General features: G+C 42.8%; 1 protein-coding gene across 5 annotated transcripts; it reads right to left on the bottom strand.

Annotated features, from left to right (window-relative positions):
• Nucleotides 1-206: 206 nt before the first annotated feature.
• Nucleotides 207-26998, bottom strand: Tfap2b (transcription factor AP-2 beta). 5 transcript variants are annotated; one of them, XM_076860096.1, is made up of 8 exons: nucleotides 26918-26998; nucleotides 22194-22652; nucleotides 17489-17549; nucleotides 9819-10038; nucleotides 7786-7904; nucleotides 5643-5784; nucleotides 2533-2792; nucleotides 207-229 (listed from the first exon to the last, which is right to left on the bottom strand). In XM_076860096.1, the coding sequence occupies exons 1-8, from the start codon at nucleotides 26996-26998 to the stop codon at nucleotides 207-209; spliced, it is 1365 nt and encodes a 454-aa protein (XP_076716211.1). The 5 variants fall into 5 exon arrangements, with proteins under 5 accessions (XP_076716211.1, XP_076716212.1, XP_076716214.1 ...); XM_076860097.1 differs by lacking the exon at nucleotides 207-229 and adding an exon at nucleotides 21359-21373 and having other exon boundaries at nucleotides 2492-2792; nucleotides 17489-17539; nucleotides 22211-22652; nucleotides 26918-26965; XM_076860099.1 differs by lacking the exons at nucleotides 207-229; nucleotides 26918-26998 and adding exons at nucleotides 21359-21373; nucleotides 23845-23871 and having other exon boundaries at nucleotides 2492-2792; nucleotides 17489-17539; nucleotides 22211-22652.

Genomic DNA, 26998 nt, shown 5'->3' on the forward strand with positions numbered 1-26998 from the left:
GCGCCGCCTCTTTACCTACTGGAGAACGGGGCTTTCTCGGTCGCCTTAGCCCTTAGGGTGAGACCGAGAGCGAGATGGGCCGTTGCTGCCGGCGGCCCCTGCAGCGGCTGATTTCTATGTCCTCAAAACGACTGGGCGCGAGTGGCCCACATGCTCTCAGGACCTGCACAGTAAGAGCAAGGCGCATCCATCGCGTCTCTCGAACGTCACACGCGTGGGGCGCGTTGCCCTGCAAGGAAAGGAGACGATGGTTTTCAGTGTGATTTCTCCCGGCCTTGTGCAATCAGAACACATCTAACGCAAGTGTCCAGGCTCTCAGTCAAAGGCACGGGCTTCTGAATAGGGCAAAGATGAGTGTCTACACTTTCCTTAAGGTCTGGTTCCCGGCCTTTGCGCTCCTTTCAACTCAGTCTGGGACTGGGCACTGCAGACCCACAGGCCCGAAAAGGAGCAAGGGGTAGGAGCTGGGGTGTGTTCTTACCCGTTGCTTGGGCCCTTCTGGAGACCTGAAACCAGCTCCCTAAATCTCCACGTCACTCTGAACTAAGCTCTCCGCAGGTTCCTAAGATCCCAACCCTTCCCACTGGCCCCAAGGCAGGGTAGAGAGTTGCAAAACTGAGAGTCCAAGAGATTTGAATGGATCCTATCTGTAAGTCCCTTGGAATAACATCTGGATCTTTATCTTCCAGGGCTGTTGCAAAGGTCCTAACTACTTTGTTTAAACGAGGAGCTTGTACCTTCACTAAATTTAGAGACCTATCTCATCCACCACTATCCCCAGGGGATTTTTCACTGCTTTTAGGAAGATGCAACAATGGATTCCAGATTTTATTTCATGATAATACTAAGATAGAGCTGGAGAGAGGAGCTGGGCTGCTAGAATTGAGAAACATTAAATGCATGAAACTTTATCCACTGGGAATATTCACAGTGTATCCAGACGGTAAAATTCGAAGCTGAAATACATCTCCTTTCATTCTGCATTATTTTATCATCATATGCCAAAACAAGTGCACGTCTGGGAGGGAAAATGCCTCATTCATAAAGCATCTTGTAAGAAAGCAATTGTTGCGGTAACACGGGAGCTTGTACCACCCTCTTTCTCACCTCTGCGTGCAAAGCTATTTCTTTTCCCCACTAAAACAGCAATCACCAAAGAGCCCAGGGAGATCGAATCCATTTTAAGTGAGGTCAATACTGTTAGAATATAAGGTTTTGCAAGAACCCTTACTTTTTTCCCTTAAAATTCGTTTTGCACCCCCCTCCCCGCGCAGGAATTCTAGTGTTGAGGTATGTTAACAAGTAGATTCAAAGCTGCTTCCATCATATTGGCCACTTTCTAAAGTATTCCCTTTGAGCTTCTTTAAAGAAGTGCAGAATTCTCACATACAGGCTTTGATTAAAAAGGGATCGGATTTTTTTTTTTTTTTTCTCAGTACCTTATAGATTGTGTAGGAAGCCCAAGTCCTCTTTGAAGAAGCTCATAAACCATGCGGGCAAAGCTTTGGAAAACAGAAGAGAATGAAATGGTACATACCCCTCCGAAGGAATTACATACTAATCAACGTATTCATATTTTTTACTATAGTTCTTAAAATTGGTAGATGACACAAATATTATAACAAATGCAAGATTCTCTGTATGCAGATGCTGGCAAGGCTGGGAACTAGTAACATTTCTGAAAGGAACTGATGATGAGTCTGAATCAACTTTTTGGTCCGGATTTTCCTCAGGCGCGGAAAATCTACTCTGCCGGCCGGCACCAAAAGCTGCAGCCTCCGCCTGCATCTGGGCAGGCTGCCCGCCCTGCCCGCCCATGCCCTCCCTAGTTATGCAAACCGTCAGGGAGTTGGGCACCCGTGAGTTAAGAACGAGGGGTGGGGCTGGGGTATTAAAGGGACTGAAACAACGCAAAAGGGTTAATCACACTCATTTCCATCCCAGAAAATTCCCGTAACAGTGTGAGGAAAGGAGGGCAACGTAGAAAAGGGTGACTGGGAGAAGGATCAGGTGAGATGGAGGGCGGGGACTGCAAGTTTCCTTAAAAAAAAAAAAAAATTAAAAATTAAAAAGTTCGTGCGTCTCAGTCAACCAGCTCTCAAAGCTCTGATACCAACGTTTCTCCGATTTTCTTCCAATAAGTTAGCGTTTCTCGTGTTTAGTCTTATGTTTATTTTCCAAAGGGGGGGGTGTAAAATCATAGTTTTATTATCAGTATTACTAAACTCGAAAGAACCGAAGTGGAAAATCCGGACGGTTGTCTCCAAGTGTATATCTTGAAATTGACACTGAGAACCGATATTGTTGCTCCGTTGTACGCCTCAGTTTTTTTAAGTTATTTAGCTTTCTTTTTTTAAAATTTTGATTGTATGTGTATTCTACCTAATATAATTCTTCCAAAGCCAATCCAATATTTTAAAGCTAAAATTAATTTTTTTTTGTTTTCCTTTTGTATTTAAACATTTTTTCCTTCTTTTTAATTTTTTTTTTTTCATTTCCTGTGTTTTTCCTCCTTGTCGCCAGTTTTACTACCTGGGCCTTCCCCAGACGTGTGCCTGTTAGTTGTGGTGTTGTTCAAGAACATCTTGTCCATGCCTTTGAGCGCCTCGGTGAGATAGTTCTGAAGGGCAGTGAGCGCCGCGCAAATGGCCGGGGCGCCGAAACCGTGCGTGATGAGGCTGAAGTGCGTGAGGCAGCTCTGGATGCCCGGTTCCAGGATGGGACTGGGCCGGCTGTTCCCTATCGGCGTCCGGTCTTGTGCCAGCAGATCCGTAAATTCTTTACAAAGTTGCCTGCAGAGGGGTGGGGGGAGGAACAGAAAATCACCCTCAGTGTCGTTGTCATTGGCATTAGAAAGGAGAGGCTCACAGAAGCCCAGAGGCGTCCGGTCACCGAAGAGCGAGGCTAATGTGTGCGATTCCGCTCTGTTTCCTTTCCCAGTGCACTCCCTTGTTGAACAGCTGGGACTGGAAGGAAAGCGGGGGTGAGGAGGTAATGCACCCCTTCCACCACTAAGCTTTGCCTCCCCCCGGCCCCCCCCCCACACTCTTTTTCAGTCTTTCTCCACTCCAGGACAGCACAGATTCTGCTGTGGGAAATTCTGTGTGCTTTAGCTTTGGATTTTGAATATTCAATACTTTTGAGCTCTTACCTGGTATTTCTTTTAAGCCATTTCCCCCTCCTCTCTCCTGCCTCTCCAACCTCTTGGTGATCAGGCACAAAAAGCCCTGAAAGATTTAGGCCCCTGGCCACAAGCCTGTCCCTGGCACTGAAGCAGATTGCTAGAGCCTTGCATGGCCCAGGGCAAGAAACTGTTTATTCTAGGAGCGAATGCTGATTTCATTCAAAGCACAAACTTGTTTACCTGCAGTATTTAAGGGGCAGAATATTTTCTTCCCTCTTTTTAAAAATTGTTTGTTCCCTTTTCTTTTCTGCAAGTGTGGGCTACTAAAAATCTCTGTATAACAGGATTGTTTTCAATATAAAAGGATTCACACATAGTTTAAATAAAACCTAAAGGTAGACTAAGACACTAGGGAGAATAGATTTTTATTTGTTGAAGGTTTTTATTTCCTTAAGGCACCTACAATTTTGAGAAGTCTCCTAGTCTTAGAAATCCTGCGTGCCTAACTATAGATTGAGCTTATTTGAGAAATTTTTAATATAGGAGGTGGAAGGGAGGGTATTAGCCCTGAAGTCAAATGGCTTGGCTCTGCTGGCAGGCAGAAGCACAGCATCCCATGGGCCACAGCCTTTCACAGATTGCTTGACTTCTCTTGGCAACCTGCCTCCACCCAACCTATGGGTCTGTGGGGGTCTCAAGAGAAACAAATTTACAGCAAATCTACTCCTAGACCCCCACTGGGATGACCTGAGAGATACACCTGACCTAGACAGTAGGTAAACAGGGCAGGCTATTGGGTTTGAAGAATCCTGAGGTATCATTTTCCCAGGGTGTTGTCACTTTTGCAGGTGACCTCCTCTCTCATCCACTGTAAGTAGCTAAAACACTCGTTTTAGGCTGGTGGATATAGAACACCCTCTGATGCCTCTATGGGAAATGTACCATAAATGTACTCCTTATAACTAGGAAGAAATAGGTAACTCCTCCCTCCTGAGTGGAGCAGTTCTTAAACCAGAGATTCCTTGGAATCACATGTGGAGTTCAACTATAGGCTCCTAGTCCCCATCCAGTGATTCCAATTTCCGGGGGTGGGGGGGTGGGGGGTGGAAATAGGTGGAAATAGGTCCATGCATACATAGCTTAGAAAAGATCCCTAGGTGAGTCCATGATGCCCCAGGTTAAAAAGCACCCTAGGCCTAAGAAAGCCACAAGGTTTCAAGAGAGGAAGAGTCACAAACATCCCTTAGGGAAATAGAGTCTTTTGTGGAATCCCATTATCTGACTTGTATATTTTGATTTGAGTTTTATTTTCCCCTAAAAGTGCCTTTCCTTAAAAAAAAAAAAAAAATCAAGAACAACTCCCCCCCACCCCAAACACACACACACAACCAGACACCAGGCAAGGGGTAGCAGGGCAATCTACTGGCAAATATCTATACATTGTTAGTTGATACATCAGAGAAAAACCTTATAAAAAGAGGGTGGGTGCCAAGTTTTGATCATTGGGAGAGATGGTTAAAGTCTTTCCTTAAGTTTGTACTCATTACCAAAGTGCCAAAAAGGAAATTCTGTACTCAGAAGAACAAATGCTTAGAGTCAAACATTTTAAATCTTCAAAGCCCCAAACCAGGGTCTGTAAGCAATTAAAGTTCTGGGACATTAATATTTTTTGACCCTGCGGAAAGGGGCAATCAAATTCCAATCACGTCTCAAAAACATCTGGACAAATTTGAGCAAATGATTTTTCAGCCTTCCATATATTTCTTTAAATTACGCTGTCAACGGAACAAACCGCGTCCTGGAGCACTAAATAAATGAGCGCCGCTGTTTAGGCCGCGCCTGCTAGAGAAACGTGCGGGCGCACGCAGCGCCGCCCACTGCAGGCCTGAGCTGGCCATAAAACACCGACAATATGACACCGAAGCCAAAGACAGGAGTAAATCAAATAAATAGAAAACCCACTGTAAAAGTTCAAATGAGCTCTAGACCTAAATTTAGCCAGAGATTTACTATTTTCTCCTCTGGAGTTGTAGTAAATTTTACAAGTCTGGAAGATGACAAACAGCAACGTTGGAAACGTAGTAATTAGAGCTGTGGGTAGAGATGGTTACACGTGGGTGACACATAGACACCCTGAGCAAGCACACATGGCTGTACGGGTATGACAGGGAGATAGATGTGAAACCCCGGGAGAAATATGCACCCAGGGATGCAGGGAAGAAATGAAAAAAGACCCAGCTGACAAAGGTCTGCCTGACATCCCCAGGCTTGTAGAAGAGAACTGTTAAAAGCCGGACTTGGACATAAAGAAGAGGACTGAGGAGAGATAGCTCATCAACTCTGTCCACCTGGTGGAGGCTGGGACAGCTTCCTAGCCAGCTACTGCTCACCACAGCCTCCAAGGAGTTCCTTTATAACCCCACAGAGGAAGGTCTGCGCAGCTCCCTACTGCCTCTTCCCAAGCAGGTGGGCCAGCAGGGTAGAAGTTAGCAGGATGGAAAGCGTTTGGGACACTCACTTGGTGGCCAGCAGCATGTTCTTTCGGGAGTGCAGGTCACTGGGGTCCGTGTGCTGCCGATTCAAATACTCAGAGACAGCTTTAGCAGGAAACTCTGTTTCGCAAATGTACCCAAAATCCCGAGCTAAATGAACAGCTTCTCCTGAAAAGATAGTAGCAGAGAATCAGCAGCCAGTTCCTAAACATCTCAAGGGCAGAAGCCACACCCTAGTCAACTGTTAGTATGGCCAGTAGAGGCCAGGTGTTAGGAGCAAAGGCAATCAAGAGACAGATGCCCAAAGCAAAGAGGATTCTCTAGTTGTAATGAAAGTTGAGAGTACAAACTTTACACTTGGCAATCTTTCCTGCTTTTCCTGAGCCAAATCCTAGGTAGACATTCCCTGAATAGCTATGGGGTCTCCTACTCATTTAGTCTTAAGAGAAAGGTGTGTCAATAAATTCAAGAGCAACCTTCAACTCAATCTATAGACAATTGGTTGAATATACAAGCCAGATCCCCCTCCCCTGCCTTCTTTCTAAAACATCAGTCACACCTACTTTAAATAAAATTTAAGTTACCACCATCTCCTATAATTGTATTAGGAAAATTCCTTATTAAAAACTAATATGTATAAACAAATCCATGTGTGTAAATGTTCGCAAATATTAAAGAATATAGCCTTCAGGTTTCTTGCCTTCAGAGGTTTCCGTCATCATATATTCCAGCTTAAAGACTTTCTATTGCACACGGATGCAAATAGAGAAAACCAGGACATCTAAAGTATTCCAGAGTTTATAAGAAAGTCCCTTTCGAATAAGGCATTATTACCCTTTAAAGCATAGCCTTAGGGGTTCAAGCAGGAAAGATCACAAACATGATCCCATAGCTACATTATTTTTAAGGAGCACGACTTACTTTTAATCATCATTATCATAATAACAACAAAGGACTTCAGGCATGGTGCTTACCAGGATTCAAACTGAAAACTGCCAACCAACTACTGAAATTTCAGTGGGATTTCCAGTTTCCTCCCTTCTTGAAAATCTCTGTCTTGGGCAAAGGGTATTTGACTGTTTTTCAAAATGAAGATAGTGATACTAGCAATTCCCTGAAGGGCAAAATGTGAAACCCCCAGGCTAAGAGTCAACTGCTAATAAGTGTGGCTTGGAAATTTGGTGACTACTGCCTCTGGAGGGTTAGTCTGGGCCAAGCTACTTTGCCTTAAAGATGGCAAAGTGCAAGGCCTACAGCCTTGATGACTTTATGGTTGCTGTTTAAATATTCTAAGATTCCCTCCTCCAAAAATCAACTCACTACAGGAGTGTCATAAGATTTTATCAATTAAAAAAAAATGGAGGAAAAAATGACCAAAAAGCTAGATTCTAGAGAAAAGTCTACTTCTTCCTCTGTTAAGATCATCTGGCTATATTTCCTGTTTTCCATCTCATAAATTCAAATGCAGATATTCTTGTTCTAGACTATGTAGATGATCATATACCATAATATCATACCATAAATATCATCCCCAAAGTAAGCCTATGAGCAAATTAGAGTTGTCTTCTACACTTGTGGCTGTTTACTTTTCAATTAACAAATGGAAGATTACGCGCTGACTCTCCTCTGTGTTTTCTCAATGCCCCTTCCTAATTTTATCTTGGGCATCATTGCTTTATTAAGCTATCAATAGTTCAATAAGTCCCAGGTGGTAAGCAAGAGATGGAGTCTTGGGGGTGACATGAAGTTTCAAATAACCATTAGGGATCATGTGTGCAATGTGTTTTCTAGCAGTGACAATATAGAGGTATATCTGGAAAGAAGAAGGGCTATGGATTGCTGCATTCAGAGTTACTCTTGCAAGAGTTCATACAGAAGGTGTTTCAGACACCAGTGGCAACAGAGATTCCTGCTGTGTCTTGGAGGCTGGACCTGATCACTCTTAAGAGCACAGGGACCTTTATATATGTCCCTTGGCCTCTCTGCAACTGCTGGTGCCCTCTAAGTAAAAGGACCTTTGAACTTCTCTCAAGCAGCAGCTTGACATGCAACTCATAAGGGCACAATGATCGCAATGATTTCCAGTTAATCATGAAACATGTAAAATGTCAACCTCCAGTCGACAGTTAAGCTCAGTCACTTCTTGAAATGGCCACACATCTTGCTTACCTTCCACCAGGGAGGTGAGTAACGTGACATTTGCTGCTTTGCGCCTGCCCGCGGGTAAATTCAAACCGATTTTTTCTAGCCTTTCTCGCAAAGATCTCCCCCCATTTTTCGATTTGGCTCTGAAATTGCAAGAATTAACATTCTGATTAACCTCAGAGTGTTCCTGAAACAAAGTTTAGACTTAGCAATCTAAAGCCCAGTGGAGCTTGAAGAGGTTTTAACTTGAGGTTAGCACCCACCCCCTTCCTTTTGGTTATTTGCTGATAGTTTGCTGAGGTTTGCTTAATTTCTGCAATACAGAGCATAAAAAAAGACTCCTTTTCTCTCTGTTTTATCTTGTGAGGAAAAAATGATACCAGATGGGAATAATTAAGATGTAGGTTGTGGGTCCAGAGAAGGTAAAAATTGCACATGCAAGCTCGCGCACGCGCGCGCGCGCGCGCACACACACACACACACACACACACACACACAGGGTCATTTATTGTCAAGGAGTCAGTGAGGAGAGCAGTTCAGGAGCAAGAGCAACCTTCCTGAGAAGTGTCAGGTGGTTCAGGAAGGCGAAGGCACAGTGAGCTCTCTAAGGAAGAGTCAAAAGTTTCAGTAAAACAAAGTTGTTTTAGGAGGAAGACTGATGTAAATAATGATGATGATCATTATAACAACAGAAAAAGTAACACTTTTCAGAGTTTGGTTGTATGACAAGCACTTTATATTGTCTCTTTGAGCATCTGTTTCATACACACATTTGGGGGTGATGAAAACTTCCTCACTCTGAAGCTCAAAGGACTCATTTTTGAAAATCGAACCAGAGCAAGAAATAAGAAAGTTCTTGGGTCTCACATTGGCCTTCCTTAATGTCTCCTGAGGCTTGTATGTGCTAAAGACTGGGCAAAAATAAAAGAAAAACCCCAGTCACCACGGACTGCCCCTTGATGTACTACTCACACAGTCACTTTACAAAAGAAAGGAACTGTCAACCCCTAAAATGGGCTCACTTAGAAGGTTTTGTCTCATTAAGCAGGCTTGGTGGCCCTTGCCTGTAATCCCAGCAACTCAGGAGGCTGAAGCGGGAAAATGGTAAATTAAAAGCCAGTTTCAGCAACTTAGTGAGGCCTTAACAATTTAGCAAGCTCCTGTCTCAATAAATAAATAAAATAAAATAATAAAAAAGGGTGGGGATCTAGCTCAGATAAGCGCCCCTAGGGTCAATCTCCAATACAGCGAAAGTTTTGTGTCATACAAAGTCACTTTCAAGTGGGTGACAGTGCCAAAGAGTTTAGGTACTAGCAAGGCCTTTAGGGAAGACTTTAAATCTTTAAGCCATCTATCTCTTCTATTTTTACAAGAAGGATTCAGTTTGTGGGTTGGAATATTGGGAAGCACCTAAATGGCTCAAGTTACAGTATGAATACGTCTAAAGTGGTTATTATTGACGGTGGAGTCATTAAAGTAAGGAGTCAAGAATCTCAAAGAGTTTTTTTTTTTTTTTTCAATCTGCGGAGCACAACGCATTAGTGGGCTGTGAAAGGAAATGTAGCTGGTAGCTAACTGTATTTTACAACAAAACAGAAATATCAAGAGTATAGGGAAGGTATGAAGAGAGTTTCTTTATGAAACTTCCGTTTTACATCAGTGTGTTTGTGTAGGTGGGGGGGGGTGTCATTCTCCTAATAGAGAGCACCCTGGAGTAGAGAGCACCCTGGAGGTCCTAGCGGCTAGGAGGGCGGGGCGGAGCCAGGCTCCAGCAGGGAAAGTGGAAGGTTCCCAGGGCGGAAAAATCGGCGGGAGCGCGACGCTGCGCGTGCGCGGTGCGCCCCGAAGGTGGGGGCAGCGTGGTGGGGAGGGCGGCGGCGTGAATGCGCGCAACTAGGAGCACGTGGCGGCCAGAGCTCTCCGCACGCTCCTTGCAGGGACTACACTCCGACCGCCCAGTTGCTAGGCAACCGCGTTGGCCTGCCCCGCGGTTTCACACGAGCCTTCTCTCCCACACCCCAATAGACACTGGTATTTTTTTTTTTTTTTTTTTTTACCTTCTGAGGACGCCGCCCAGGAGAGATGCATTGAGGCATTCAGGGGGGGAGAGCCGCCTCTGAACTTCTCCCACAGTTACTTTGTACTTTGAAGTTGAACTGAGGAGAGACAAGCGACCCGGGACAGAGCAAAACACCTCGCCAGTGTTGACAGACATGCCTCCCAAGAAGCCATCTTTATTCATCATTAGAGAAGTCACAGATTTGGGAGGAACCGGAACTAGAAAGAAAGAAGAAGAAAAAAAAAATACCATAAAGGTGACCGGGTTTCAATCCTGGTGACCGGTTGATAGAATGTGTCATTGCATGAGAACACATTGCATGAGAACACAGGTGAAACTCAGGAGGGGTGGAAATGTTTGTTCCAGTGGGGCTGCGGTGCATTCAATGTACTAAGAACAAACAGAAAAGCCCGTCTCTCCTTGTAAACTTACCCCCAAGTGTGTAGACACCTGACTCGCTTACCATAGCCCCGCTTACCACGTGTATCAGGGAAAACACTCAGCTCAGTGCTTGGATTTGGTGTGAAACGAAGCAAAACCTATTCTGTCCAGTGCTAGTGGTGTGACTGTGGACACCTCACTAAACTTCTCTGTTTCCTCATCTGTCACCTGAGAATAATAATGCCTAATTTATTTGGCGCTAAAGCTGAAGGTATTATGACAATTCAGTGATATAAAATGGTAATACCAATGGTCTTTATGGAAACTCCTTCCTCCTCTCTTATAGGTCCCCAATCAATGGTCATAACCAAGTAGAATCAGGAGAGTGGATCCTGTCAGATGCTATCCCCGAGAAAAAACAGGCAATTCCACTGAGCTGAGAAGTTAGGCCCCAAAGAGCTGCTCATCTCAAAAATGGGCCCCATTCTTTCCTATATAATAACAGCCACAGATTCATTTAGAAATGAACCCAAATGTTCATCTCCAGTGAAAGCAATTCCAAAGTGACATGAATTTTGTTTACAAATTAAAGCACTGGCTGGTGATTGTTTGAGGCACTTATGATTTACAACAGGTGCCCTGATCAATCAACCAATCACTCTAATTCATATGAGCAGCGGTCTTGCCTTGCCCCAGTTGTTTCATTTCGGCAAGTAATTGATAACAAACCGCACTCAAGGTATGTTTTATGCAGAAGTTAATAAGAGCTGACAGCTGGTTGCCACTGCTACGCTGGTGCATTCAGCCTCTCCAGCCTGTATTTCTGTTTAATTGTGTTTCATTGTCATCTGCACGTCAGGAACAGGCTGAGCTCAGTGGGATTAGAAAGTGGGGAATGAGGAGCAGTGAATAGCCAACCTCCCAGTTGCCTGAAAGTCTTGCCCCTTGGACTTCTACACTACTCCAGCCCATTTTCTTTTAGGAACCCCAGGAGCCACTGGGCAAGGGTCTTCTGATCTGCCCTACACCTTAGCTTCTTCCATTGGGATGTGAAGCCCCAACAGAAGATACAATACAAATCTTCATAATATTTTTGGTTCACTCGTTTAGGGAAGGTATTGAAACATGCATCTAGTATGAAAAAAAAAAAAGTTGTTTCCACTCTACCTTTTTGATAAAGCTCACCCTATAACCCTAACAGGGTAAAAATATACATTTTTTATACCAGCTACAGTCTAGAACTCCATATATCAAGCAAAATGTATAACTTCCCTTGTATGAAATACACTAATGAAGACAATGTTTTTGTAACAGTTTATTCTTTCTACCACAGATTCCACTATTCAGACCTTCATGATTGTTTAGAGACTCCTAGAAATAGGCAGGTCCCATTTCTGTTATATACTATGAATTGCATTTGGCCTTTTACAAATACCTTGTGGAAAAGAGTTTTCCTATGGTGGGTAGATGAAAACTCTGAATTGCTACTTCTTGGCAGACATATAAGATCTCTTGGTCTGTCCACAGTGCCCAAAACCTTGTTCCAGATGGATGAATGATGTTAGGTACCAGGGTGCATCTTCTGCCCTGTCACGGAGTAGTGGAAACACTACAAAGGGGACTTTCTTCTTTGTGATTTCCCATATATTCTCATTAGTGAATCTGCTTCTTGGTTGAGAGTGAAGCAACAAAAAGTCAAAGTGTATTTATCAGATTTGAATAAAATCTGAAATTAAAGTCGTTTAACATAGATGGATGTTTGAGCTGGAAACACCCTGCCATTAATTCTTCTACACAATATCCACATCTGTTTTAATCTTATTTTTCATAGCATTGATGATTCCTATATTTTGGATTCATATTTAAAGGTACTAGAAAAAATTGCAATTATGGGCATTAACATAAGGTAAAGCTGGAAAAAATTGACCCCCCAATATATATGATTCTTTGTAGTTTTAACATGATGAGAACTTTAAAAATAAATTTTATAAAAGTTCACCTTTGATATTCAGCAACATTTTCATCCCTAAATATTACTTAGGATATTTTAACAACAAAGAAATCTTCACTAAACTGAAAACACTCAGTGCAATTTCTGCTTCTACATTGGATAACCAAATATCTCCTGATCACTGGAACTGTACCTACTTCTTGAAGCCCCAGATGACAGATTTCTTGAAAAACCAAGACTTTAGAGACACTTTATAACCTGCCCTCTAATTTCACTATTGTTAATTGCCTGACTAACCTGACAAGACCAGTTTCCTTTGGGAATGTATATTACTCCCTCCCCTGGGCTATACCTCTCTGCATATATATATTATCAGGTAAATACCCCTAATCCAGCCAGTTTCTATCACCATACTGCAGTCTTAGAGGAGCTTCTCCCTGCCCCCCTCCACACAAATTAAAATGTGAGCAAATGTGATTAGATTATATTTCCATTTTTCTGATTTAAGTTTACAAATTATATTCATACACTCTACTCTGTATCCTCAGGTTCTAAACCTCTTTCCTATCCTGGCATACTATTGCTCCTCTGGGCTAGATTCTATACCTTCCTTGTCACAATTTTCATCTAGGTCCATAGTTCCACAATTTTCTACTTTCTTCTCCACTCTCACACCTGTGTACCTCAGCTGATTAACCCAGTATTTTATTATTTTTGCTCTTTTTCTTCTGCTTTTCTCCAGCTTATCAATAAACCCAGAGAGCAACAGGGCCCGGTTGATTTGTTAGTAATTATGAGCACACTGTTCCTGCTCACAGAACCTAGTGATGACTGAGATAGGTTTAAAGCGACAGCAGGAAATGGTAAGGAAATGGAGCATAGCAAAACTCAGCATGAAGCTTTAGGTTCTTTACATGTTTACAATTTTCTGTGCATACATTAAAAGTAGGGTTTTTCCCTCTTCAGTTCTCAGTTGGATGGCAAGGCCAACTTCTGGATTTTACACACACAAAAGTCATTCCCCTCCTTCTTCCTCTGCATTATGCTGGGAAGAAGAAAAAAATAAGGTTAAAAACAGCTCAGTGCTTCCTTAGAGTGACTACAGAGTTTTCAGATAGAGGAAAGTAAAATGATTATAGAGGAAATATTCTTCATTAGTGGACTATACAGAGCTAAAGTGTCAATAGGTTAGCTCTTAATCTCAAGTTTTAAAACAAGTATGAAATTATAACTTTGAGAACTTTGTTTCTCAAGATCCACTGGTGGGAAGAAGAGAAGAAATTAACCTATTTTACAGATTGAAGGGTTGAATTGCTTTGAAAAGGGCTCTGACTTAGATATGTAAACTACATTGGAAAGCAACCAAGAGTCTTATCATTGGTTTATCATGGCCCCTAAAAGTAAAATAATTACTTCATGCAAGCAGAGAATCCTTTCTTCACATTTACATCACTACCCATCATCTGAGCACTAAATTTTACTCCACATGTATAGCACTTGTATAAACGTGAGCACTGTAATCATGGAAAGAAAAAGAATTCTCCCCCCCAAAAAGCTGTAATATAAAAACCTACAAACATCCAGTGCTGGCAACATTTTGGGACAGAATCTATGAAGCTGACAACTGAGTTGGGTCTCTTCACTTACTTGATGTGTAGAACCTTTAGACAGTAATTTTTCTTCTTTCTGTCTCTGTATTTGTGGGGTTTCCACACTTGGAGGAGAGCACAAGAGTGTCTTACCTTTTCAGTTTTGAAATTCTAGGAACTCTGTTCCTCCCTGGGCGACTGAAATGTATCTCAGGGTCTCTGTTTGATACATAGCTATTATAGGGATCCAAAGTCAGCCCCGGATATGCAAACCTCTTTATTTGAGGGCAAAGTCAAATCTTTAAGGGACTCTGACAGACTTTTGTGATTTTTACCTTCTAGGCAAGAAGGAATAATCTCTAAAAACTCCATTGGAATTCAGATTTGGCAATTTCCCTTGTCCCTCTTCCCTAAGAAAATCCACACGAATCAAAGTGTTTATGTGGGGAAGGGGCCAGAACTAACGGGGAAAAATGGGATAGAATGGAGGTTGAACTGAAACTAACCAAACAGGATATCCCTAAGACCAATAAAAATGCCCCACAGTCACAGCATTTGAACCTTGGACTCCAGCCACACTAGCCTTTCCAAGAAATCTCCAGCATATTTTCTGCTGTCTAAGGTGTCAAAAAAATCTGTTTCTCTACCAAAACTTTTTCTTAAAATGTAAGTAAGTCTTTTTTAGTTAAGTTATATTATGGTGCCAATGATCATTTATATTAGCTGGGTACCCCACCCATTCCTAATCTTAATGGAACTGAGAGTTAAGAATGATTTTTTAATGTCTCGTTGGATTTTTAGACTGTTAATGTAGCGAATCCTTCTCATTATTACTTTATTGATTGCTCATTGACCAGCCCCCTTCAAATCGTATTAACCACCCTCTGCCGGTTTAGATTAGGAGAGTTTAAAAAGCACCTTTCATTACTCCCCCCGCCCCCAACTCCTGCCATGGAGTTGAGACTAGGCAGCTTAATGGGAGCTCTAATGGGGCAGCTAAGAGGAGAGGGGCCACGGTCCCTGCCGATTGCATTAATAGCTCAAAGGGGGCCAATACAGAAAATTAGCCGTAAACGAGCTCTGGAGATCTTCAAATGAAAGAGCCATTTATCACGCTGGCTACCTTCACTCCACTCGTTTGCTCTCTCTACTGGGAACAACTCATTTCCTCTTAACTAAATTACTTCAGAAATGTCAGCTAAGCCCAGATAGCAAACATAACAAGAGAGGGAGCCTATAATCTACGGGGTGATATCAACACAGGTTAAAAAAAAAAAAAAAAAGACTGCTTAAATTTTAGTAGGTGCTTTGCCATAATTGGAATGAGAGAGAGAGACATAAAAATAGAGAAATACATCCTTTATGCCCAAGTCTTATGGCTTCATAAACAGGCAGAAACACTCAAACCCAGACCAGTTGCTGCCCTTTTATTAATGAGGTAGATTTTTTTAAAATCTAAAAGCCCATTATAAAATAAATTAAGCAACTAAGTCCCCTGCCAGTTGTTGAAATTTAGAATATTCAGTTCAGAAAACTTCCTCACCTTTTTTTTTTTTATACAATTAATCTTGTAGAGACATCCCTTACTTGGGTGGGTATGAGGAGGAGGGTAGGCAATATTAGAAGACCAGAGGGCAGGGAAGGGGCTAATGAATCCACAAGTTTATTTTAAGTGGCTCGTGGTGAGTTAGAAAAATAAACAAACCACTTATTCCTATTTTGCCTATGGCTCTTCAAAGATAAAAAGTTATTAGGATATTTTCTTCAAGTAATAAAGCAAATATCTCAAATATCAAATAATGGAATTGACCTAACATTCACATTCATAACATTCCCCCTGAATCAATTAAAACAACTGGGTGCTACTTCAATGTTTTAAGTTGTACCTTTTTTTTAATCTTTTGGGGGATATAAAAAGTACTTCAGTGTTTCCAAAAACATAACCAGCAACTTTAGTCAATATTTTCTTTTCTTATTCTTGGAGATAATCTTCTACATAAATATTCACATTTCCCTAAAAAACATATACAAGTGTGCAACCAAAGCATCATACATTTTAGAATATTTTCAGCTTCATTTTGTTAGGCAAGCTATGTTTCAAATATTTTTATTGGCCTGACTATTAATAACATTTCTGATTGGTCATATGCTGGGCATGTCCCACTGCCAGCCAAATGATGTTGCTAGGATACAGAACCCTGAGCTCAGTGGTTCTAACTTTCCATGAAAAGGGAGGGGGGAATAAAAGAAAACAAAATGGAAAATTAAAAAAAAAAAAAAAAGGCAATGGAGAAACTCCTCCTTCAACCCACCCCAATCAACCAGCAATTAACCAAAAGAGAGGACCCAAGAGGAAATGGTGAAAGTGAGCTGTCAGCACAGTTGCAAGTCTAAGCACCAATGCTGAATACCTTAGTGAACCCCAAAGCTGGCATTAAAAACTGAAATGATATTATCTAAACAACAAGAAAAAAGAGATGCTTGGAGCAACACTGAAATAGCCACCACTACCCCCACCCCCCCAAAAAAAACACACATTACTATTCTTCAGGATATCCATTACCAAGTCAAATGGCATCATATCAATATTGCTTCCTTTGCCTACCTCTCAGAGCTATATAGTTCTTACCTTTGTAAAAGAAAATAGAATACCTCCCCCTTATCCTGCAATCCTTCTATTTTCCCAATTTGACTGGATGGATTTATTACTTTCTAGAGCATCTCTCCTTTTAACTATTTTTGTGAATGTCAGATGACTCCAAGTAAATTATGAATGACTTGAAACTGGGGACTGTTAACATGAAACATAAGGCAGGCTTTCTGGAGCATCGATAAGAAAGGGTTACAGTAGTTAAAACTGTTTCCAAATACCAGTTCCTGTGATAATTAAAGATTGCACTGTTTACACATTCAAGCTCCTAAATTTGTGGCATGTGAGTGACATTCAGGCCTTTCGGCAGCCACACTAATCGCCAAGCATTCTCTCAGTGACTGTCAGAGAAGAGGGGGAAAAAATTAAGCAGCTGCAATACGCCTGAAATGAGTTATTGTAATTACATTTAATTAGTTTAATTAGTTAATTATTTTGCTTACAGCTGTACAAGAGACTGCAAACATTTGTTAATATCACATGCCCTTTAACAGTATGGGGTGATTCCACAGTCACACTAAATCATGAGTGCATATGTAGGAAGATTTAGATACGTGCATAGGCTGTCTCAGCTTTTCAGGATGCGCATATTTAGCAACACATTTGGCACAATTAAGAATAATAAGAAGAAACAACTAATAAAATACAGAGAACTGGGAACAAAATTACCTCCCCCCCAAAAAAAAATCAAAACAAAAACAAGGAAAAAAGAAGCTGCCTCAATGATGCAGAGTTTAGCTCAGCAAACTCCAGTTATCGATGAAATAATTATAGTATATTCTTGAAACCAGTGTTTCCTAGCCAATTCCACAAACTATGATAGTTCAATTATTTAAGGTAAATCTAGAATGGCTACTGTACGTATTATGAGAAAAATAGCAATTGTATGTCCCTCTGTTTCTCTCATTGGGTTTGTGTCTGTGGTTTTCACTCCTCCTGGCCACATTTCAAGGAAGAAGACTCCCTGAAATTGTACTATAATTCTGAACAAACATTTGTATTTTATAAAATATTGAGTTCCTCCAAAGTGAAAGCTCATCATAAAGACATTAAAGCATAGGAAAACTTTGCTTACTTTTGGGAGGAATATTCCATACCTTTTTTAATGACAGACTGGTCCAATAGATTCATGCCGCTGTTATTGGCATCTTCAACTGACTGTGAATATAAAAACATCACTATTCAAATTGACTGGATATTAAAGAATTGCACACATAAATCATGTCACTCTAAACTGGAATTTTTATATTTCCATTTATATTAATACACAAAGGGAGGTTTTATTATTATCATTATTACCTCCAAATCGACATAGAAATGAAATTCACCAAATTATAAATTCTTCCAATGGAAGAAAAGGAAAAAGGAGACTATGAGAGACATCTGGGATGCAACATTGGTTATTATATAAAACATAGATATTACATAGACATGTAAACCTTTATATTATTTGCTCTTAAGAAGTGTGAAAATTTGGCAACAGCTGAAAGGTTTTCACCAATATTAGTTAAAAGCAATTTCTGTTTTCCATCCTATCCCAGTGCATCTTAACCCCGAGGTATTTTACAAATACATAATAGTTTACATTATGGGATTTTAATTAAAGTCTGAGCAATTTGAAATGGAATGCAAACAGTAACACATAAGAACATGTTTGGAAGCTTCCAGGACCTCACACCCACGGCAGTCTATACATGTTCCTGTGAGCTGTAAGATTCTTGCTGCACAATGACAATCCCTGGAGGAGCCTGCACCATGTACTCCCCCCTCCCAACTCTGCTGATGCTTCTTCTCAGCATGTAGCACACCTGGTAGGAAGACAGTAACTACAGACACACATAAAGTGCAGGATCCTCCCAGTCAGCACCTAGGTAATCACAAGGAGCATTCATCTTCTGTGCCACAGTACCATCCCAGAAAAGGAAAGTTCCAACTCTGAGGATTGGCAGCACTTCTGAGGAAAAATAGTTGTTGGAGCAAGTTTCTTACTGTCAGGATGTACAGCAACTGAGTCTGGCTGTACATCCCAGTGTCCAAAAGTAGGTTCCCTCCCAAACCGCATACCAGTGAAAATAAATGCTTGATCTTTCTGAAATGTTCAACTAAGTTTGGACCAATTTGTCACCCACTCATAGAGAAGTCTAAAGAAAAGGGCTTGGAAGTGAGGTGTTTTTTTTTTTTTTCCCCGCAGCACCTCCCATAAGAAAGACTGTCTACCCCCAATAAGCAACACTTGGGAAATGGGATGATCTCATTATCGGGGGTCATTTGTTTCATTTCATTTTTAATGGTCACCCTTCTGCTTTTAGAAAAGTGAGGAAAACTGTTATATTTCTGCAAGAACTGTTTTCCGTGTTGCAACATGCCATGTGCAACTTAAGAAATAGTATGCTGTTAAAAAAAAAAAATCGCATAACTTGTCCATAGCTCTTCAGGCGACCTGGCCACTCTGACTCGCATCCATACCCGTTTCCCCGCTTAATATGTGCACAGTGTCTACACTATCCATGGATTCACACACGACAGAAACGCTCGCCTGTTCTGTGTGTGAGCAGACCCTCGCTTTCACCGGCCTGGACCTGTGAGCCCCACACCTCACCCTCACGTTAGTACGTAAATATGTATATACGCCTCATCAGCGACGTGGGGTAGTTGTGGTAGTTAATGAGAAGGCTCTTGTCTGATTTTCTATCTAATTACGGCCGCCTGCTGGGTTTTTGTACAGGATATTCACGCAGCATGCTGGCGCTTAATCGTCACAGGGAGGATCGTAAAGATTTAATTAGGACTGCATGCGGAAGCGCAGAAAAACAACTCAGACTCGTAATTACTAGACTTCTTTAGTTAAAAGTGATACCAGGGGTTGCTTTAAGACACAAGTGTGTGTGTGTGTGTGTGTGTGTGTGTGTGTGTGTGTGTGTGTGTTGGGGGGTTGATGTAACATCTTTTTATGTTTATATTCATGGGTGGTAGAGGTGATTGAAGGGTAGAGAGCAAAGAAGAGAAGATGAAGGAGCGTACATGGCAACTGAACAAATCCAAAACTAAGTGTCATCTTGCTCCTTTTCTGTCTTTCTGTAGCCATTTTTCTTGAGTTTTTTTTTTTAACACTACCCTCCCCACACACAATGGGTGAAATGTAGCATACCCAGAACCCAAACAGCGATTTGCTAGTTTAATAGCCCCAGTGAGTAAATTGAAATAGAAATTGACAGGGTTTTATAGTTTCATTTAAAAAAATATTAGAAGCATTTGGTTAATTAGCTCTCCTTCTCTTCTCTCACAGGGCGGTGGCCCTGTGTGTGTGCCTTTGGGTCACACAACATCCCCCAACCCTCGACCCACAGGCCTGGGCAGTACCCTCCAGGTCTGTCTAGCCTTTGGCTGGAACTATCCATAAACACCCCCCTCCCCGACACACACACATACACACACACACACACACACAGGCATGCACACACATAAACATCAGGCTTTTGAGATAGAACAAGTGACTCTGAGGTGCAGGCCTAGGAACTCTCTTGTCCCTTTTAAGTACTAGAGGAATACAGACCAGACTGGTGCAGCCAACCCATTCTGAAGGTAGCTTCAAGGAATATTGAAATCCAGATAGGCCTGTGGAACTTAAGCTCCCAAACTCCAGATCCCTAACTTGGAAGTGGAGCAGACAAATTGCAGTCTCGATTTGGGTGTCTGATCCTATGTACCCAGCCTCTTCTGTCTTTTTCACCTTCCCTGTGTTGTGCCAATCTCAGACAGGAGGTCTGTCATGGAGATGAGATGGGGATCATCCCTGCACAGATTGTTTATTCCTTAGGACAAGCACTGGATATATTCCCTGCAATCTCTGCACTGAGGGCTGTCCTGAGAAGGTTCTGCAGGACATCTTGCAGGCCATGGACTGGGATGAAGCTGGAGAAGGAACAGGTAGGGAATCAGGTGGAGCAGACAGCATGAAAGGGACTCTTTTCTAAGCTTTCTCCACCTCTGCAGTCTCCATTCTAGACAGCAACAATGATCTGTTCACACAAACACTCTAAATCCTTTCCCATGCTTTGATAAGGATATTTTCTGAAATGCTCATGTATCTGACTCTGTTTTGCACTCTTTATATTCTGAAAAATACTCAAAACACTTCCCAATTCTGGCCCTAAAAAAGTAACTCCAAAGAAATCTGTTCCCTCTTTAGAGGAAAAAAATTCAGTTGCCTGAGCCCAATCCCCTTGGCCAGCAGGGTGGAAGTAACATGGCTGGTGTTAGCACCACCAAGAGTAATGGTGATGAGTTGATCCACTTTCATTATTCAGCACTTTGAACCATACTCAGAAAGGTTAATTTAAAAACTTTTCCCCCTGAGACACACGTTACCCCAATGCATTAAAAAAAAAAAAAACTATGATATATTTCCTTTCTCATGTGATATTCCAAAATGAGCAATATCTCCAAACAGGGATAGTCAAGCTTGGTTAAATTAACAAACCATCACTCTTATTACAGTGGGTAAATCCAGCCATAAATCAGGTAATTTTTTCTTAAATAATAAATAACCGAGTTTCTTTTAAAACAATAAGCCATCATAGACCATACAGAGACAGCATTTGTTGCTGTCACATTTTATATTGTTTTCAACCAGGCAAAGAACGAATGGCATACCCTATTCTTTTTTCCCTTTTCATTTTGCTCTACTTCAGATGTAAGTATAAAATGATGTATAATATATACAACTATGCCAATGAGATCCAAGTGTCAATTAAATACCCTTCAGCTATATTTATCTTTTCTGTAGATTATTTAAATGGGGGAGGGGAACCTTCTCAGAATCACCCAGACAGTTTTTAGGAATCATTTCTTTGATGTTTCTTTGTTTAGTTTAACAAGTATTTGCAAATCAGTTTCCATTGTGTAGGTTGCATATGGAATGGTGGGTGGGGGAGTGTTTTGAGTCTTTTGTTTTAAGAAATAAACACGTGATACCCTTTCAACTGGGATATTGGCATTCTGGAGGGAAGAGTATTAATGGGAGAACGGGACCCAAGAGGAAGGTGGATTATATTGTGTCAGAGTCATTTAATGGACCAAGAAGTGAAAAAAATCTCCAAAATGGTATCTGTCCTCATAGACTCCCAAACCAATTTGTGGCTTTCTGTGTCTGTCCCCTACAAATATTCAATCCTTGGATAAGGACTCTGAAATCTTATCTTGGGAAAGGACTCTGCACTTTGTGGGAAATTCAAAGCAAGACCTGGCTTAAACAAACAGCTCCTGACTTTCTTCCAATGTGAATTGTCATGCTTAGTTAAATCTTTGCAAATCCAGCAGGAACTTCTGGACCCTACAGAGAAGGAGTCCTTGCACTTTCATGCTAGGCAGCCAGGTCTTCACCTGCTAAGTCAGTGGACAGGCCCACTATGGGGTGTGCATAGTGGTGTGATAGTGGGGGTGGGGTAAGTAGTGTGCCAAGCTTGCTCACACAAAGCAAGAAGAGAATTTGCAGGAGTTGGGCAGCTGAGGCAAGAGAAGAACATTAGTTTTGATTTTAATGATCCTAAACTATAAAAACTCATATATTTTGTCTCTTTCCTGATTTAAGTTCCAAGTGATTCTGGCTTTCACAAATAGACCTCCAGAAACTGCTGCTGTATGTATATATACATATACACGTGCATGGTTATACATGTCCTGTCCAGCTTGTCCTGTTCTAAAGATGAAAACAACTTCCTTCAAAGGAGACAAAGCTGCCCCTCCCCTGCTCTTACCCCGTCCGAGGCACTCGTTATTTATTATCGTCTTGTTTGTAATTACCTGGACGTCTTCCATACCGGGATGGCCGAGGCCGTGCAAGGAGAGGCTGTCACCCATGCCCGCATCCAGGCCGTGGTGAGCCGAATGAAGCAGCACGTCCGGCCGGCGGACCGAGTGGTAGTCCCTCCGAGGATCAAGGCCCGAGAGTTGGGGCAAGGCGGCCCGAGGCTGAGGCAGGAGAGAGCCGGCTTCCGAACCCACTTCTTGCCGCTGCCGTTGCCCCCAGGGGTGCTGCTGGGGTTGATGCAGTGGGTTCAGGGAGTAGGGGTCGTTGACGTGGGAGTAAGGATCCTGGCTCTGGTGGTAGGGGAGCGGCTGATAGGGAGGCGGGAAGTAGGGCGGCTGGAAGTCCGATGACGGGGTGTGGGACAGCGGCGGGGCGCTTGAGTAAGGTCCTTGGGACACCGAGCCCAGCTGAGAGAGCCTCGAGCTGTGGCTCGGGACGCCATCGTGCCGGTCCTGGGAGCGAAGAGAGGAAGAGAGAGAGAAAGAGAAAGAAAAAAAAAAAAATACAAGGGACAAATGGAGAAGCCTGGCTACTCCTGTAAGCCTTCCGGGACAGGGGAAGCAGGAGTCTGAAACTTGGACCCTAAGTTGACTCTGGGCCACATGATTTCAGCAATTCCAAATGGGAGGCTTTGGGGAGGAAAGAAAAGGAGGATCACCCACTAACCAACATTTGAGCCTTCTTTTGGGAGTGCAAAGCAGGCAGAAGGGTGAGAGTAAAGGAACTGTGTGAATATTAGTTAAATGTCTTAATTTAAAAAGTAGGAGACTTACATATATAGTGTTTGCTCTTCTGCGTGTTTAAAGCTATTTTTTCCTAACTCTCCCAGAGATCCAAACATAACAAAATAGAAATTCAAATGTCTGTGCTGCTCCCCTGTTTAAAAACCAACTTCTGCCATCACTGGCAATGCAGCTGGCTAATCAGGAATCCCTTTCCCAACCTGGTGATTCCAAGACCTCTGAAGAATCTGCCTGATCTGAGTTCTCAATCACCCCTCCCTCCCCAGGAGGAATTAAATAACTTAAATACTGTTTGATTGAAACGGATCTCATTTGAAATCATATCCTAAGCCCATGTTGAATTAAGTTGAGTTGTGGTTTGCAGGAGTTATTTCTTAGCTTGCTTTTCTATATTGAATATTATTATACTTCAGGGTGTTACAATGAAGAACCTGAAGTTGGGAGGGGGGAAAAACCCAGACAACTTATTCTTGGTCTTTTTGGAGTGTAAACCAAGTGAAAGAGAAGTGGGAGGCGTATTGGGGGCACTTTAAGATTCTCCCTCTTCTTTGTGTTAATACCATGGTAAAGTCCCCATGATTCTTTTTGCAGAAAGGGCCACCTAAATTTCCAAACTGCAATGGCAAATAAAAAGTTTTTGGTTCAGCCTCCCCCCCTCCCAGCTGACTCATGGAGCTCAGACGGAGAACACACAATGCAGAGAGAAGCAGCTGCAGCCTCGTCCAATTATGGTGCTAAATTACCAAGCCAAAGGCGCTCAAAGGAAGACAGAGGGATAGAAAGTGAGATACACACACACACACACACACACACACACACACACACATACAGAGATGCAGAGACAGAGAGACAGTGAGAGGAAAGAGCATGCAATTCTGGTACAACGTGAATCCAAACTCACCATGGATGAATAGGTGTGGACTAACATCTGGAAAAAAAAGCCTGGTTACTGCTCAAAATCAAACAATGATTTTTTTAAAAAATCAAGGAGTCCGGTAGAGAAGTAAACTGGACACAAGAGCCGAGCTTGAGGTGTTTCCAGGACAAGCCATCAAAAAAAAAAAAAAAAAAAATACCCCCCTCCAACAAGATTCGCGATGCCTGTCACACACAGATAGAATCGTTCATCTGTGTCTTGCTGTGTTTTTGGCCTCTTTTCTTCTGCGGTTCTTCGGGGCTTGGGATGCAGTCCTCTTCCACCCGAAGCTGGGCTCAGACTGCTCCGGCGCCCCTTCCTCCCTCCGCTTGCCTACACCGCCTCATAATAATTGATATTCATGACTATTAATATTACACGAGTACTTTAAAGGGAGAATGGAGGACAAATGGAGCGTGAAGCAGCAGCGAGCGCAGAGCTCCCCTACTATTGTAAATGACGTTCATTCAGTGGAGAATTACTAGATGTAATCAGACGAGGGGGCTGGCAAAGGCAGACTGGGGAAAAAGTTTAGCAGGAAAGAGGCAGAACTTCAATTAACTGAGCCGGGACACGCGCAAGGCAGCCTCTGCTCCTTTGGACAAGCCAGTGAGGGAAAGCAGCACTGAGGGCTTGTTCAGAAAGTAGGTATCCTTGTATAAGGAAAGAGACTTTCCTAATGGGAAGAAGTGATCGCCCTGGATGCTTTGTGTGAAGCAGATTAAAAACCAAAGTAAAAAAGCATGGACTCCTCATTTGGAGGGAAGATAAAAGTAAATTGGTGGACACAGTTATTTACGGTGACATTTGCAGACTTTCACAGAATGTGAAAGATTATGCTGAGTTAAAAAAAAAAACAGAGGTAAGGATGGGGGCTTTTAATCCTTGGGCAGACTTTTCCTCTTTAGAGTTCAGATAGCCTGCAATTTTTACCTCCATTTAAAATATACACGATCAATCTTCAAGTATACTAAACTTATCCTTTCCAGGCAAAGCCAGGGGCAACAGAAAACCTTTTTGGATGTTTCAAGAACCCGTTCAACTGGCCTGACTGCCATTTCTGTTAAAGTTCAACCCTAGTCCAGACTTAAATAGGCTCCTTCCAACAAACGGAGGGTTCTCCTGGTTTTTGAGTATAAAATCTAGGCACCCAGGAACACCTTCGATATTCTTTCTCTCCTCCTCTCTTTTCTCCCTCCCCCTTTCTCTCCTCTCTTTCTCCCCTCCACCCCTCCCTCTTCCTCTCTCCCTCCCTTTTTTCTTCTCTCCCTCCCTCCTTTCCCATTTAGCCGTTTATTTTTCATAATCAAAGAATGAGTGTTACTCTGGTTACTTTAATCCCTCTACCTATACCCAGAGCTATTTACACGGTGGCCCCACCCCTGCCAATATCGCGTCTACTTTGGGTGTTCATAGTTCTAAGCCCTCGACTTTACTATTATCCCGCCCGTTAAGGAAAGAAAAGGAGGCAGAACCGAAACAAACCCCACCAGGCGCGGAGGCGCGTCTCTTCGCTACAGTCAATACACAACCATAACGAGGAAAGGGAAAACCCAATCATCATTCAACAGAAAGAAGAATCTCTTTCTTTCTCTCTCTTCTCCCTCGCTCTCTCTGTCTCTCACAACACAACCAAAATTAGGATTTAGGGATGGCAGGAACTGAGGGACACTGGGGGCGGGCGCTGCTTGCGGGACGCTCCTCGGTGCCCCAGTCTGTCTTGTTAGCCCTGGGCAAGCGGCTTCGGAAAGAAGCCGGCCGGCGGCTTGGACGAGTCGCCCACTTTTAACATCCGCTAGGCGATTCCCGGCCGGTCTTTCAAGAGTCATCCTGGAGCTGCAGGTTTCTTGCCCGGCCCTTTGAGGAGCCTCCGCTTGGTCCAACCGGGCTTTGCCCAGTTCCTGTTGCCTGGGAATGTGCTTCTCTTTTGCCCTCTTCTCTCCAACTTTTTCCTCTTTAAAATCTCCACTGCCTCGCTCGTCCGCTTCGACCTCCCCCACCCTTCCCTAACTGCGGTTGGCCGTTTCCTAAACGCCCTTTTCGAGCCTTTACTGCCTTTCTTCTTCCCTTATTCGACGTCTCCTCCGAGCTTTCGCTTCGGCCTTTTCCCTCGCTCCCAACTGAAGGTCTCCCAGGCTATTCCTCCCCCGAACTAGGTTCCGCGGGCCCGGCCTGCCGTCCCTCCCCGTCCCGCCTCGCGCCCTGCGCCCCGCCCGGACGCCCGCCTCTCCAGTTAGCCGTGGAGCTTCGCGGCCGCCGCGTCAATCCTAGCCCGAGATGGAAAAGGGCAAGGGGGAGCGCGGTCGGGCCCCGCGGAGGCGTCAGGCTCCGGCTCTGCAGCGCGCAACTTCTCCAGCCCGAGAGGCTTGTGCTAGCCTCGGAGGAGATAATCGGGTGCACAGAACCTGGGCAGAAGATTTCGTTAAAAGTGCCCAAACATAGTGAATCTGCGATCTCTCTTCGGATCCACTGACCAGCAAATAAACAAAACACAAGAAAACAAAAAAATAATAAATTGTCGGCTACGGCTCCTTATACTGTGATCTATCCATCCATGTATCCGTCTGTTTTATCTCTCCCCCTCTAATTTTCAGTCCTGCACTTGGATATGCTTGTTATAATTTCAGAAATTTTATTGAAAATAAAAATTAAAAGCCTGAGTCTGTTATGAAAGAAGCTTGAAAACCCAATTCTCTCCCATACTCAAAACGAGAAGAGCGCTTGCCTTCACCTGAATCTCTGTTTTTCTCTGACAGTTTACCCACATCAAGTAGCACCACATTCCCCATCATAACCTAGGGGGAGGAGGAGAAGAGAGAAAAAGAAAAGAAAAAAAAAATAGCTCCTAAATTAAAGTTGCCAGATTTCTAACTTAAAAGTTCTTTTTCAGAATAGCGAAGTCTCCCAGAGTCAGTCTTTCTAAAAGTTAAAGAACGCTGAGAAAAGCAACCGGAAATCTACGAGTAAATCGCTTAAAAATATATATCAGTTGGGGTGTCAAGAAGCTCAAATTCTCTGTCTGCAAAGCTCTAAAATGCATCTGGGGGTGTCGGCTCACCTCATAGATATCCTCGTACTTGACATTCTCCACGAGCTTCCAGAGCATGATGGCAGCCTGGTCTCTAGGAGGTGAGTGCAT

Source organism: Callospermophilus lateralis, chromosome 6 (genome assembly GCF_048772815.1).
Source record: "Callospermophilus lateralis isolate mCalLat2 chromosome 6, mCalLat2.hap1, whole genome shotgun sequence".
NCBI classification, from domain to species: domain Eukaryota; kingdom Metazoa; phylum Chordata; class Mammalia; order Rodentia; family Sciuridae; genus Callospermophilus; species Callospermophilus lateralis.